This window comes from Capsicum annuum, chromosome 4 (assembly GCF_002878395.1).
Source record: "Capsicum annuum cultivar UCD-10X-F1 chromosome 4, UCD10Xv1.1, whole genome shotgun sequence".
Lineage (NCBI taxonomy): Eukaryota > Viridiplantae > Streptophyta > Magnoliopsida > Solanales > Solanaceae > Capsicum > Capsicum annuum.
In genome coordinates this window covers 1,858,514-1,871,886 of record NC_061114.1, presented here as the reverse complement: position 1 = coordinate 1,871,886, position 13,373 = coordinate 1,858,514, and the positions used below count along the sequence as shown (strand labels likewise).

The window sequence follows — 13,373 nt, the reverse complement described above, 5'->3', positions numbered from 1 at the left end:
ATACACAAGGTACTCAAACCAGAAGCTTTATCGTATGAGAAACTAAACTAGTGCCTACAACTTTTCAGTACGAATTGTGTTTCTTATATTCCGACATTGCATCAAGAATTATACTGTGTAACGATTCTTTGCATTTCTGTCGAGCCTCTTTGCATCGTCCTGCAAAAGAAGATGATTCTTTATGAGTCTTGTTAAATGAAGACAAACTGATTACAAGGTGTACGATAACCAAGATTTCATACGTGAAATATGAAGCCAACACTGTCGCTGTAATCCAGAAACTGCTTCCATTGCTTACCAATGCTAACCTGGAAAGAGAAGTTTCAGGAGATAGGACAAGCATGGCGGTAAGAATAGTTACAACGATACAAAAAAGTTAATACCAAGCACCAACTTAAAAATAATGAACTGGTAAACAGATGAAAGGATTCAATATCATCAATGATGCACAAGTTAACTAAAATGGCCTGGTACTTCAAATGAATGAGGCCAACAAAAAGAGGGAATCAGGAACGACGACCACTATATATTCCGCCAGAAGAGAGTACACTGAGAAAAAGAAACGAAGGAAAGGGGATGAAAGACCAAGGTAATCTTAATCAAAGCATAAACACGACTAATGAGACAAAACGACATCACCTCTCACAGGGATATCTAGATGTCTCGTCATTGTGTATGAACAAAGTACATTCAACCAATGACACATAACCCTTGAGACCATCAAGGGCTCCAGCCTTAACTAGAGTTGTCGGGTTTGAGCCCTATGGAATTTTTTTTTGTAAGAACAGCACTGTGTTTATGGGCCCTACGCGGCACATAACAGAGTTGCCAACCAAGCAACAATCATAATTTAGATTATGCAATTATATGATTGGGTACTAAAGATGCCACATGCGAGTTCTATAAAACGTCTTAGACGTATTGGGAGGAGCTGAAAACAATAACCTATGTCTAATACCAATGTCGGTTAATAAGCCTTCTACAATGTATGGAAACCCACCCTACTCCGCTTAGTCTTTCTATTAAAAGAGACGAGTTTATCATAATGTTCTCCATACATATTAATACTTGCCCAATCATTAACTTAACAATTATCGCAAACAAATTAACACTCCCCTTCATCTATAAGCATATTTCTTTTTAGCTACCAGCTAAATCTTTTACTCATGATAGTAATTCACTATCAAAAGCAATAAAGTTGGACAAACACAGAGTGAGGCGAAGTTTGAGATATCCTCTATTACCTAAGAATATAAATAATAGTGAAACCACGTGATATAACTGATGACTTCCCCTCTTAACTTCTAATATCCTCAATAGTACGATGTATATCATGGTATATCTAGAATAAACGTCAGCACTAAAGTATGTACACAAAGAAAATATCTGTCCGTTTGATCCCCGAAAATGACAAACCCGGTCATCGACACCAAAAATAAAAAGAAAATTACCTGAGCCGTTTCATTTGCAGCATTCTTGGTCCACAAAGATATTTTTTCTCCCTTACCTCTGACACTAACTACTGCTCCACAAATTTCATCTTCATGATCGAATTGATGTCCAATCATTGCAAGCAGCTACAATAATCCCATATGAGAAAACAAGAGTTGAGATTATAGCGTAACAGAAAATAATATTACTAGAGTGACCAATCACTACGAGCTGGATGGCAGTATCCTCGGCATACCGTATATAGCCAGCTGGTATCAGATTTACCCTTTGAAAAACTCATTTTCCATGTCCCTCCATTGGCACATACAGGATCTTCCCACTTTGGCTCAATTTTATGCTTGAAACAATGTAAGTCTGCTCCCACAACTAACTTGCTTGGGTGGTGGATATTATTGTAAGCACTGTTTGCAGAATAAGCAACATGGTTCAAGGATTTCATCAAAAGCCAACAGGATAATAACATTTAAAAGATGTAATCCATGATACAGAATATCAAACAGGCATGTCACAGTCCAAGTTGTACGATAACTCAAAGCGCCTTTAGAAATTAGATCTATAAAGAACTCACCAAACAAGGTGCATGCCTCCAAGGCAGACACCAAATTCACATCAGTACCGCCTGCGTTACTCAAATCATAGGACTTAATAAAAAGGTCCATGCATGAAACTGAAAATACTGGCCTGCAGCTAAGTTTAGTTTCATCATCTAGAAGGGAGATGGGCGTATTTTAGCCCAATTAAGAAATAGAAAAGCATCTATCTTTATTTTTAAAATGAGTATTCATCAGCTTGGACTATTAAGACTAAAGCTCATAGAGACATCACAGCAATGAAGTACATGACCAGAGGCGGAGTCGAGTTGAACTCAGGGGGTTCAATATTTGAAGAAAACCTAGCCAAAGGGGGTTCAACACCTACGATAGATACATAAAAATAATTTTAATCATGTAGAAATGGTATATTTTTCCAACGGGGTTCGGAACCCCCTTGCCAAAGCGCTGGCTCCGCCCCTGTACAGGACCAGCTCGTATACGTATATATAAGAAAAAGTAGTTGGTACTTGAAAAAAGTAACTGTATCATTTTGCTTAGGAGAGAAAACTGAACCCAGAGCATTATCCACTACCTTATTAGCTCAAACTGGCATTAGTAACATATCCGTGGTTGTAAATGCATTTGACAAACATGAAAGAGGTTCTTAAATTTGAAGCAAAGGAAACTATCCAACGACATAACCCAATTGACGCCATTCCTACATAAGATTGTGCAAGGAATTATAACTTCTTACAAGGTTAACTTTTTCTTTTCTAGAACTTCCGGGTCATTATTTGCCCCATCCTCCAAAATGTCTCAACTTCCATTCATAATTTGCACTTCCCCTCCTTCACACCAAAATTAAATTCTCTATCCTTGTCCTCCCACCACCAAAGAGCATATATCTATTCATTGAATCTGATCCATGAACCAAAAGTTAAATTGGCAAGTAACCAATTAGAAAATCGCTAACCAAAAAAGGACAAAGCAATGTGTAACTGCCAATACAGCTTGCAACTAAAGCTCAAAACAATTCGGGCATTCCATAGTAAGATTGCACATCGTCGACACATTAACTAAACACCATAGCAAGCTAACTAAAAATGCAAAGTGTACAAAAAGAAAATCAAACAATTATGAGAGAAGAATCAAACAAGATATCGTTTTTATCCAATATCACCTATATGAAGGCAGATAATCAGAAGAAATTCAAACCCTAAATCAACAAAGTCATACAGCACCCCACGAAATTCTTGGGACGGTAAATAAAACCCAATAAATTTACAACCAAAGAACACAACCAACAACGAAAACAAGCTAAAATTGTAGATGTTCCAATGAAATCTCAAAAGCCAACTCATGTAACAACTAGGATCAACACAATTTTGGATCTCATCAGCTCCTTGATAATAGTCTAATTTTTTTCCAATATGAGCAAACAGTAATCTTGTTTATCAACATTTCTACTTACTTGATCAAATCCTCCCCACCCCCTGAAAAAAAACAAGAAATACAGAAAATGTAACCCCAGGGACTTTTAGTAGCTCAGTTGATCGACTACGTGAACTTTCACCTTATTAGTGAGGAATCGATTCCCCAAGTTGTAAATCCCTTCCTTGTTTCCCCTTCCACTATCCCCAATCTAAAACGACAACAACAAGAAATACGAAAAACATATTGGGGAATCTTAATAGCTTAGTCGATTGACACATGACTTTCACTTTGTTGCTGAGGATTAGTCGATTGGCTACATAACTTTCACCTTGTTGCTGAGGATTAGATTCTCCGCATTGTAATTTCCTTCCCATTTTCCCTTCCCCTATCCCCAATTTATTAACCAAACATACCCGGAGAATCTTAGTAGCTCAGTTAGTTGGCTATCTGAACTTTCACCCGCAAAATCTTAGTAGCTCAATTAGTTGACTATCTGAACTTTCACCCCCGAGACCTTAGTAGCTCAGTTAGTTGACTATTTGAACTTTCACCCCCGATATCTTAGTAGCTCAGTTAGTTGACTATCTGAACTTTCACCCCTGAAATCTTAGTAGCTATCTTAATAGCTCAATTAGTTGGCTATCTGAACTTTCACCAGCGAAATCTTAGTAGCTCAGTTAGTTGGCTATCTGAACTTTCACCCCCGATATCTTAGTAGCTTAGCTAGTTAACTATTTGAACTTTTTCACCCCTGAAATCTTAGTAGCTAAGTTAGTTGGCTATTTGAACTTTCACCAGCGAAATCTTAGTAGCTCAGTTAGTTGGCTATCTGAACTTTCACCCCCGATATCTTAGTAGCTTAGCTAGTTAACTATCTGAACTTTTTCACCCCTGAAATCTTAGTAGCTAAGTTAGTTGGCTATCTGAACTTTCACCAGCGAAATCTTAGTAGCTCAGTTAGTTGGCTATCTGAACTTTCACCCCCAATATCTTAGTAGCTTAGCTAGTTAACTATCTGAACTTTTTCACTCCTGAAATCTTAGTAGCTAAGTTAGTTGACTAACTGAACTTTCAACCCCAAAATCTTAGTAGCTCAATTAATTGGCTATCTAAACTTTCACCTGCAAAATCTTAGTAGCTCAGTTAGTTGACTATCTGAATTTTCACCTTATTAACGATGGTTCCATCACCTCCCCATTTCCCCTTCCCTATCCCCAATTTTTCAAAAAGAACATAACCTCAAAAATTTTAATAGATCAATTGATTAACTAATTGAACTTTCACCGTATTGATAAGTCTTCGATTCAACACCTTGTAACACCTCCCCATTTCCCCTTCCCTATCCCCAATTTTTCAACAACAACAACAAAAAAAAACGTAACATTGAAAATCTTAATACCTCAATTGATTAACTACTTAACTTTCACTGTATTGATAAAGCTTCCATTCAACACCTTGTAACACCTCCCCATTTCCCCTGCTACTATCCCCATTTTTAATCAAACAACAACCATAAATATACCCCGAGAATCTTAGTAGCTCAATTGATTATCTACCTCAACTTTTACCTTGTTCATGAAGGTTCGATTCCTCACCTTGCAATTCCCTCCCCATTTCCAATTCCCCTATAATAAGCTCAAAAAAAACGCATAATACAGAAACATGCCCTTTAACTTGGCATCAATTCGCATTTATGACCAACTTTGGACGTGCACAAGCAGACACAACGTCCAATGCGTCATAATACCTGTAGGACACCACATAAGGAACATGTGTCTACCTTTTCAACTTTATACAAGTTCAAGGGTATAATAAAGTGCACATTTATATATTACGCCTTAAAAAAAACTTAACTAAAATAAAAATCGCAATAACTCAGTTAATTGGCTACCTAAACTTCCACCTTGTTCGTGATTGTTCGATTCCCCTAATACCCAATTTATTAAACAAAAAAAAAAGCAATAAAATAAAAAATTAAATTAAATTAAAAAAAATTTACCCCCAAAAATCTTCAACAGTGGAGAAAGTGTAGACGTTGCGAAGCGAGCTACCCCAAGCAGCTTGTTTCGATTTCGCCACTGGATTATCAAACCAGAAAGTCCATGAATGCTCTAATGGATGCTTTGTTGCTATTTCTTTGCTCAAATACGACGTCGTATCATCAGTTTCTTCAACAATTTCACCTTCTTCAACTTCATCATCTGCCTCATTAGCATTCAATTTCACCTTCTCAGCTTCATCAAACGTCGTCGTTTTCTCCATTTCAGCTGTTGCCATTGTTGGTGCTGTGTGCTTTTTTTACTTTCGGGAGGAAAATGTTTAGGAATGGGTATTTAGAGAGGGACAGAACAAACTTTAGGGACTAAAGTGTAATTTTTAGTTGTGGATGTACCAATGTGTAAATACTAACGTGGGTTGCGGTGAGATTCTTTGTTAAATGCCCTTTTCAAATCCTCTTTTTAATTAAATAGACAAGTTTTTTTTTTAAGGAAAATGACCAATTTTAAGATAGATCTATGCGACTGATATATAGACAGCAATATATGGATAAATTGATTATTGATCCGACAGATCGATTATCGATCCGAACTATAGATGGACAGATAGATTATCAATCCGACCTCTATATGGGCAGGCCGATTATCGATTCGACCTATATATGGATAAATCGACTATTAATCCGACAGATGAGAAACTATAAGTAGGTCATTTTGATAATTGAAAACTTGAAGAGGCTTAATAGCAAAATTTTCTCGTGAGATGGTTGAAATCATTTTGCTCTTAATTAGAAGTTTCAAGTTTGAGCCTTTCACAATGAAAATATATAATTTTATTGGGAGAGGCGGAGCCAGCCTACTAATGAGGGTTTGTCTAAAACCCCCCTTTGACGAAAAATTATACTATTAATCCATGATTAAAATAATTTTTATGTATATATTGTAGATGTTGAACCCTATTCGGTGAGTTTTTCTTCAAATTTTGAACCCCTCAGCAGAAATCCTGGTTCCGCCTCTTGGGATGAGCTTAAGCCACGTAGTGCACGATCTAGATATAGACAGATTTCAATGCGGGTAACGGACATGTGGTGAGAAACAAAAAGAATCACAACTTATGTAGCATCGAATTGACTTTCGAGGGACAAATAATTTATTCTCTCGTAATTTTTTGGGATAATACTCACAAAAATACCTAAACTTTGACTGGATTTTCAGTTGAGTATACTGAACTTTGTGGGGTCTTATTACCCCTAGACTTTTTAAAGTGAATTTAATTCCCCCGAAATTCTATACCCAGATTCGACGATGGCGCGTGTAATACATGCGTCAAATCTCTTTTTTACAAGTGTATCGGCGTGTGTAATACACGCACCACCTCATATTTGCATGTGTCTAAGTGGGTAGATATATGACAATAAAATACCGAAAAAAAAAATCTATGGGTAATAGGACCCCCACAAAGTTCAGTATGCTCAACGGGAAATCCGTTCAAAGTTCAAGTAATTTTTTCATATAAATTAAAATATTTTGAATTATCAATTATTGTGACTTATAATACTTTTTTTTTAGTCCGTGAATGTTCTAATGTATGTTTCCTTGTGATTTCTTTGCTCAAATACGACATCGTATCATTTGATTCTTCAACAATTTCACCTTCTTCAATTTCATAGTTTTGGTTGAAGAAATACACCGCAGAGTTAATGACAAGTTGGAGGTTTGGAGACAGACTCTGGAGTCTAAAGGATTCAGGTCGAGCGGGACAAGACATAATATTTGGAGTGTGAGTTCAGTGATGTAACTCACGTGGTAGATGTAGATTCGTTAACGGAGTAGATGAAATAGAGACTCGTTTTATAAAGTGGTGATAGACTAGCTATGTCATAATAGGTGGAGTGTTGTCCTGTCAAGAATTCGCATGTCCACAAGATGAGTAGCGGAAATGAGGATGTTGAAATGGCTGTGTGGACGTACCAAGACATATCGGATCTAGATCAAACCTATTCCGGAATAAAGTGCGACTGGCCTCCATGGTGAACAAAACGAGATCCGAGGATCAGATGGTTCAGACATATGAAGAGAAGATGTACTGATGTCTAAGTGGCAATGGGTGAGAGATTGGTTATAGTGGTTCAGCCATGCCCAACGCCAAGAAATGATTGAAAACTATGACGGGGTCGAAATGCATTTTCTTCTTTGTATTCAATAAGTATTGCATGACCGTATAATTCAAGGACAGACGATTTGCGGGGAGGATCCTTTTAAGTAGATGACTCGTCGGGCAGTCGAAGCGGGACTTCTTTGAGAAAAAGAACTTGAATAAGTCTGTTTTTCTGAAGGAATCGTCATTCTCTATAATTCGGATGTTGTTTATCGTTGGATCATGGACCGCTGATATTGATCCCCAGAAAATGATGATAGGTACAGCTAGGCCGTAAACAGCCAACCATCGTACTGTAAAAATTGGATAGGTTCGATCTATGGGAAGGTAGAAAATAATATTTCAAACTAAGAAGATAATAATGTAAACATTTCCATATTACAAAACTTTAGGATAGTAACTAGCCAACAAATACAAAAAAATCTTTTCTCAAAGCTTAAAAACTTAAAAATCGGCAATCCGGTGCACTAAAGCTCCCGCTATGCGCAGGGTCCGGGGAACGGCCCCACCACAAGAAGGTACTGTACGCAGCCTTACCTTGCATTTCTGTCTGAAGCTGTTTCCACGGCTTTAACCCCTCGTGACCTCCCGGTCGCATGACAGCAACTTTACTGGTTACTTGGACAACTGAATCAAGTTGAGCCTGTTTGAAGAGCAACCAAAGAAGCATATACACCTTGAGGATTCTTCATGAGCACATCATGTGTACCTTTCTCAGCAACAACACCATTTTTAACAACTGCAATAACATCTGCATTCTTAATCGTTGTAAGCCGATGTGCTACGACCACAGTTGTCCTATTCACCATCACGCGATCCAACGCTTCTTGCACTATACGTTCCGATTCTGCATCAAGCGCGCTAGTCGCCTCATCGAGTAGAAGTATCTTTGGATCCTTTAGTATGGCCCTCGCGATCGCTATCCGTTGCTTTTGTCCACCAGATAATTGAACCCCTCTTTCACCAACTGTTGTTTTGTAACCATTAGGCAATGAAGATATGAAGTTATGTGCATTTGATGCCTTTGCTGCGGTAATAATCTCCTCTTCTGTTACTTCTCCTTGGCTACCATAACCGATATTCGAACTAATTGTTTCGTTGAATAGTATTGGTTCTTGACCTACCAATCCCATTTGTTGCCGTAGCCATCGTATATTTAACTTCCTGAGTTCGACTCCATCGAGATATATGCAACCTTGATCGGGATCATAGAATCGTTCTATCAGGCTAATCACTGTTGACTTCCCCGAACCACTTTCTCCCACGAGCGCAACAGTCTGCAAGAAGTGATAATATACTTGTTGTGTTTATGTTCTATGCACCGGAGGTGTAACAAAAATATACACAATCAGATCAAGGGCAGTGCCAGGTAGAGCCGAGGGTTCATCCAAACCCCCTTCGACGGGAAATTGCACAGTTTATACATGGTTAAAATTATTTCTTATGTATATATTGTAGATATTAGACCCCTTAGGTAACCTACTAGTACTAGTGAAAATTCAGTAAATGGGCAGCCCGGTTCACTAAAGCTCCCGCTATGCGCGGTGTCCGTGGAAGGGTCCCATCACAAGGGTGTATTGTACGCAGCGAGGCTGTTTCCAAGTCTTGAACGCGTGACCTCCTGGTCACATGACAGCAACTTTACCTGGTATATGTCGGAGTGAGTGCAAGGGGGCTTCCGGGAGGTACTCACAGAATTAGTCGAGGTGAGTGCAAGCGCGGCTCGGACACCATAAAAAAGAGAAGAAAATACGATAAATACCTTTCCGGCAGGAATGCTCAAGCTCAAGTCTCTGAAGATTTGCATGTCTGGTCTGGTGGAGTATCTAAAGCTAATATGCTGGAGTTCGATATTTCCTTTGATAACATCTAACGTGATTCCCTCGCTGCTACTTGAATCAATCTTCGGTTTTCTTTCAAGTATCTCGAATATTGATGCAGCAGCTCCTTTACTTTTACTCAGATCAGAAGGAAGGTTGCTAAGAACAGATATCCCAATCGCTGACATCGATATAGCAAAAAAGACCTGCAAAATTAAGTTGAACTTCTTTACGCAGACAATGTAAAAGACTAATCGCCTAATCGTTCAGTCCAAGTGAGATATATTAGTAACCTGGAAAACATCAGACGAGTTTTACAATACAGTATATACACGGCTAGCGCATGTAAGTTAAAGCAAAAAGGTTAAAGATATGTACCTTAAAAACTTCTGAAAATTTTGCTTTGTCATGCTTCACGAGAATGGCTCCGAGGTAGAATGACAACGCGTAAAGGCAGTATTGCACGAAATTGCTGAAGCCTAAACCAGCTCCACTAACTAGTCCGTTTTTCACTCCTCGTTTCAAAGGAGCTCCCGATTTCCCTTGATACATTTCCATCACTTTTTGTTCGGCACAAAATGATGCGACGGTTCTAATGCCTCCGATAGCATCATTTGCAACTTGACTCGCTTCTTCATTCATTAACTGCCAAACAGTATAACACATTTGATTCGCTGATCAAACTCGCTCGTTGAAATTTAACTTCTATAAACTATCAGTATGAGAATTTTTACACTATCAGGTCACGTAAAGCCTTGGAAACAGCCTCCAGCAGAAATGCAAAGGTATAAGGCTGCGTATAATACACCCTTGTGGTGGGGCCCTTCCCCTGACACCACGTATAGCGGTAGCTTTAGTGTACCGGGTTGCTCTTTTTAGGTCACATAAAGATAACTACTGATAACTGTATATACTTATCTAAACATAAGACAGACAACATATTACAGCGGGGAGCGGAACTAGCACTAATTCCAAATCACTTATCCAGTATGTGAGTGAGCCCGTCTTATGGTCACTGATAGCGTAAAGCTTATTTACGCTTTGTGTATAAAAGGGAAGCCCGGTGCACTAAAGCTACCGCTATGCGCGGTGTCCGGGGAAGGGCCCCACCACAAGGGTGTATTGTACGTAGCCTTACCTTGCATTTCTGCCAGAGGCTGTTTCCAAATAAGCGTAAATTCAAAATGTAAATAGGAAAAAGGTAAGCTTATCAAGGAATACAATACCTTGGATTCTGCATTCGACTCTTGCAAAACTTTGATCTGTATGTACCCTTGTAACGCGAGAAGAGGTATTACCGCCAGCATTACAAGTGCGAGAATCCAATTGGCGATAAGCGCTATCACTAAACCAGTTACGACAGTGGACATGTTTTGGACTATTGTTGCTAATGCATCTCCCACCATATTCCGGATAGTTGAAGCATCGCTAGATAGTCTTGCACCTATAGCACCACTGTATTCGATAAACTTCAGAGTCAAGAAATTTGGCGAGTTAAGAAAACCGTTAATACATTCACGGACTAATGAAAGTTACCTCGAGTTTGCCGGGTCATCGAACCAGCTGATCTCTTGGTACACCAACTTAGCAAATGTCATGGAACGTATCCGTTGGATCAGTTTTGCACCAGCAACTCCAAAGGCGTAATTTTGCAAAGGTGCAACAATCAAGACAACAACTCCGATAACCACAAACATCAGTGCCCAAAATCGAGAATCCTTTCTAAGCTCATGGGGTGGTTCATAAAAGACTTTGATAATCGTTGCTATTAGAAGACTGAATACTGGGTAAACCGCACCATTTATGGCAGCAGCTATCGTTCCCACGAACATTATGGGTACCTCTGGCTTATTTAGGTATGCAAGCGACGTTAACTTTTGAGTCGAAACTTTTTGTTTACTATCAACAGTATACTCACTGCATTCAGCTCCATCATCCCTTCTGATACTCTCGTGGAAATCAATGACGCTAGTAACGCCCAAGTCATATGCAAGGGAATATCTACTACTTGATCCTTTGCTCGCGGACTTCCTACTAGAAATAGAGAATCTCTGGCTCCTACTAGAAAAGTTTTTCGAATAACTCAAACGCTTTTGTGCATTCGAGTCCTCAATTTCTTTTCCTTTGGTGTTTTCGACGTGTTTATTCTTTTGTTGCATTTGAACAAGTTGAGAATATGCTCCATCGGGATCTTTGATCAACTCATCATGTGTTCCTGTAAGTTATATCAAACTGAGATTTGTAAACCAAACTGAGCGCGTTCAAAGTAGTATATAGGCGCTGACGACCTCGAATTAGGTCCAATATTCATTTGTCCAACAGTATTTTTAGAACAACGAGAGTAGTGTGTGTATTACCTTGTTCAACTAATTTCCCAAGATGCACTACTGCAATGAGATCAGCATTTCTAATGGTTGTCAGGCGATGGGCGACGACCACAGTCGTCCTATTTACCATGATATTACTGAGAGCGTCTTGTACAATGCGCTCCGATTCAACATCCAATGCACTAGTCGCTTCGTCAAGTAGAAGAATTCTTGGATCTTTCAAAATGGCTCTCGCTATGGCGATTCTTTGCTTTTGTCCACCAGATATCTGAGTGCCATGCCCACCGACCATCGTGTCCAGACCCTGTAAATATATATATACACACAATGTTAGCTTAGAATCTAAGAAATAAAAAGGTGCTCGAGTTTTTATAGTACTAAAAGAAAATGTTGCTTCAACCTTTGGCAGCTTGTCGATAAATTTAGCAGCGTTAGCAAGCTGGATCGCCTTCCTGATCTCCTCCTCAGTAGCATTTTCTTTCCCGTATATTATATTTTCGCCAATAGTAGTTGCAAATAAAACCGGCTCTTGACTTACGAGTCCCATTTGCTGTCGCAACCACTTGAGTTGAAATTTCTTAATATCAACTCCATCGAGAAGTACTTCACCAGCTTCGGGGTCATAGAATCGCTCTAGTAGACTAATAACAGTTGATTTTCCGCTTCCACTTTGCCCGACTAAGGCTGCTGTTTTACCACTCGGAATATATAATGAGAATCCGGAAAATATTTGCACGTCTGGTCTTGCTGGATACTTGAAGTACACATCTTTAAGCTCGATTTCCCCTTTAATATCTTCCAATTGTATCCCACTAGGATCATATGGATCGATCTTTGGTGTACGTTTAATAGTCTCGTATATCTTGTATGCTGCAGCCTGCCCTGCTGAAAATGTACTCAAACTCGGAGACGCTTGACCTAGTGAGCTGAAACATAAAAATGTTCCTAAGTACTCCACCCGTAAAGTTTCTTAGTTGGACTGGGCACGAAGTTTAAGAACATAAGGAAGACTTTGCATTGGCGTTGTGGTCTTAAGCTAAAAATGTACAAAAACACCTTTCGAATCTTTTGGTCTAAACAAACCATGTAAAACGTTGGAACGTACTAGAGACAACAACAACAACAACAACAAACCGAGTGTATTTCCACATAGTGGGGTCTGAGGAAGGTAAAATGTATGCAGTCCATACCACTACCTCTGAAGAAGTAGAGAGGCTGTCTCCGATAAACCCCCGGCTCAGGACAAAAAGACAGTAGAAAGATTAATTTTTTCATACCTTCCTCCTAGCATAGCCGAGAATATTACACTAGTAATATCGCCACCGTTGTAATTTTTATCTAAGATCAATTTGGCTCCATACCATATGGCAAGTCCATAACTAAATAAGATAGTCGTTAGTGTCGTGCCAAATCCGATTCCAGAAGCCAACGCTTGTTTGACAGAAGCAGTATAAGCATTTTCGAGCTTACTGTTATAATCTTCTATCGCCAAATTCTCTCCGGTGAAAGAAGCAACCTAGCGAAATGACTAATCATAAGTATATTATTCTGCAATTTATAGACCAAAGCAGCATTTGCCAAAACATAGAAGTTTACCGTTCGAATTCCTCCCACTGTTTGTTCAACTACCTTTCCTGCATCTGCATAAGCAG

General features: G+C 39.0%; 2 protein-coding genes across 2 annotated transcripts in view; both read right to left on the bottom strand.

Annotated features, from left to right (window-relative positions):
• Window positions 1-108: 108 nt before the first annotated feature.
• LOC107868427 (eukaryotic translation initiation factor 4E-1-like) lies at window positions 109-5,696 on the bottom strand. The gene is given in 5 exon segments (NM_001324970.1): window positions 109-159; window positions 243-308; window positions 1,452-1,577; window positions 1,688-1,853; window positions 5,419-5,696. Coding segments are annotated over 5 exon segments (687 nt in total).
• Window positions 5,697-7,892: 2,196 nt separating this feature from the next.
• LOC107868428 (ABC transporter B family member 9) overlaps window positions 7,893-13,373 on the bottom strand; it is a gene marked incomplete in the record, with an annotated part of 8,768 nt that continues 3,287 nt past the window's right edge. Inside the window, 9 exon segments of the mRNA XM_047410517.1 lie at window positions 7,893-8,851; window positions 9,337-9,600; window positions 9,773-10,039; window positions 10,621-10,849; window positions 10,931-11,609; window positions 11,752-12,025; window positions 12,122-12,647; window positions 12,999-13,237; window positions 13,318-13,373. Coding sequence (XP_047266473.1) covers window positions 8,207-8,851; window positions 9,337-9,600; window positions 9,773-10,039; window positions 10,621-10,849; window positions 10,931-11,609; window positions 11,752-12,025; window positions 12,122-12,647; window positions 12,999-13,237; window positions 13,318-13,373 — 3,179 coding nt within the window.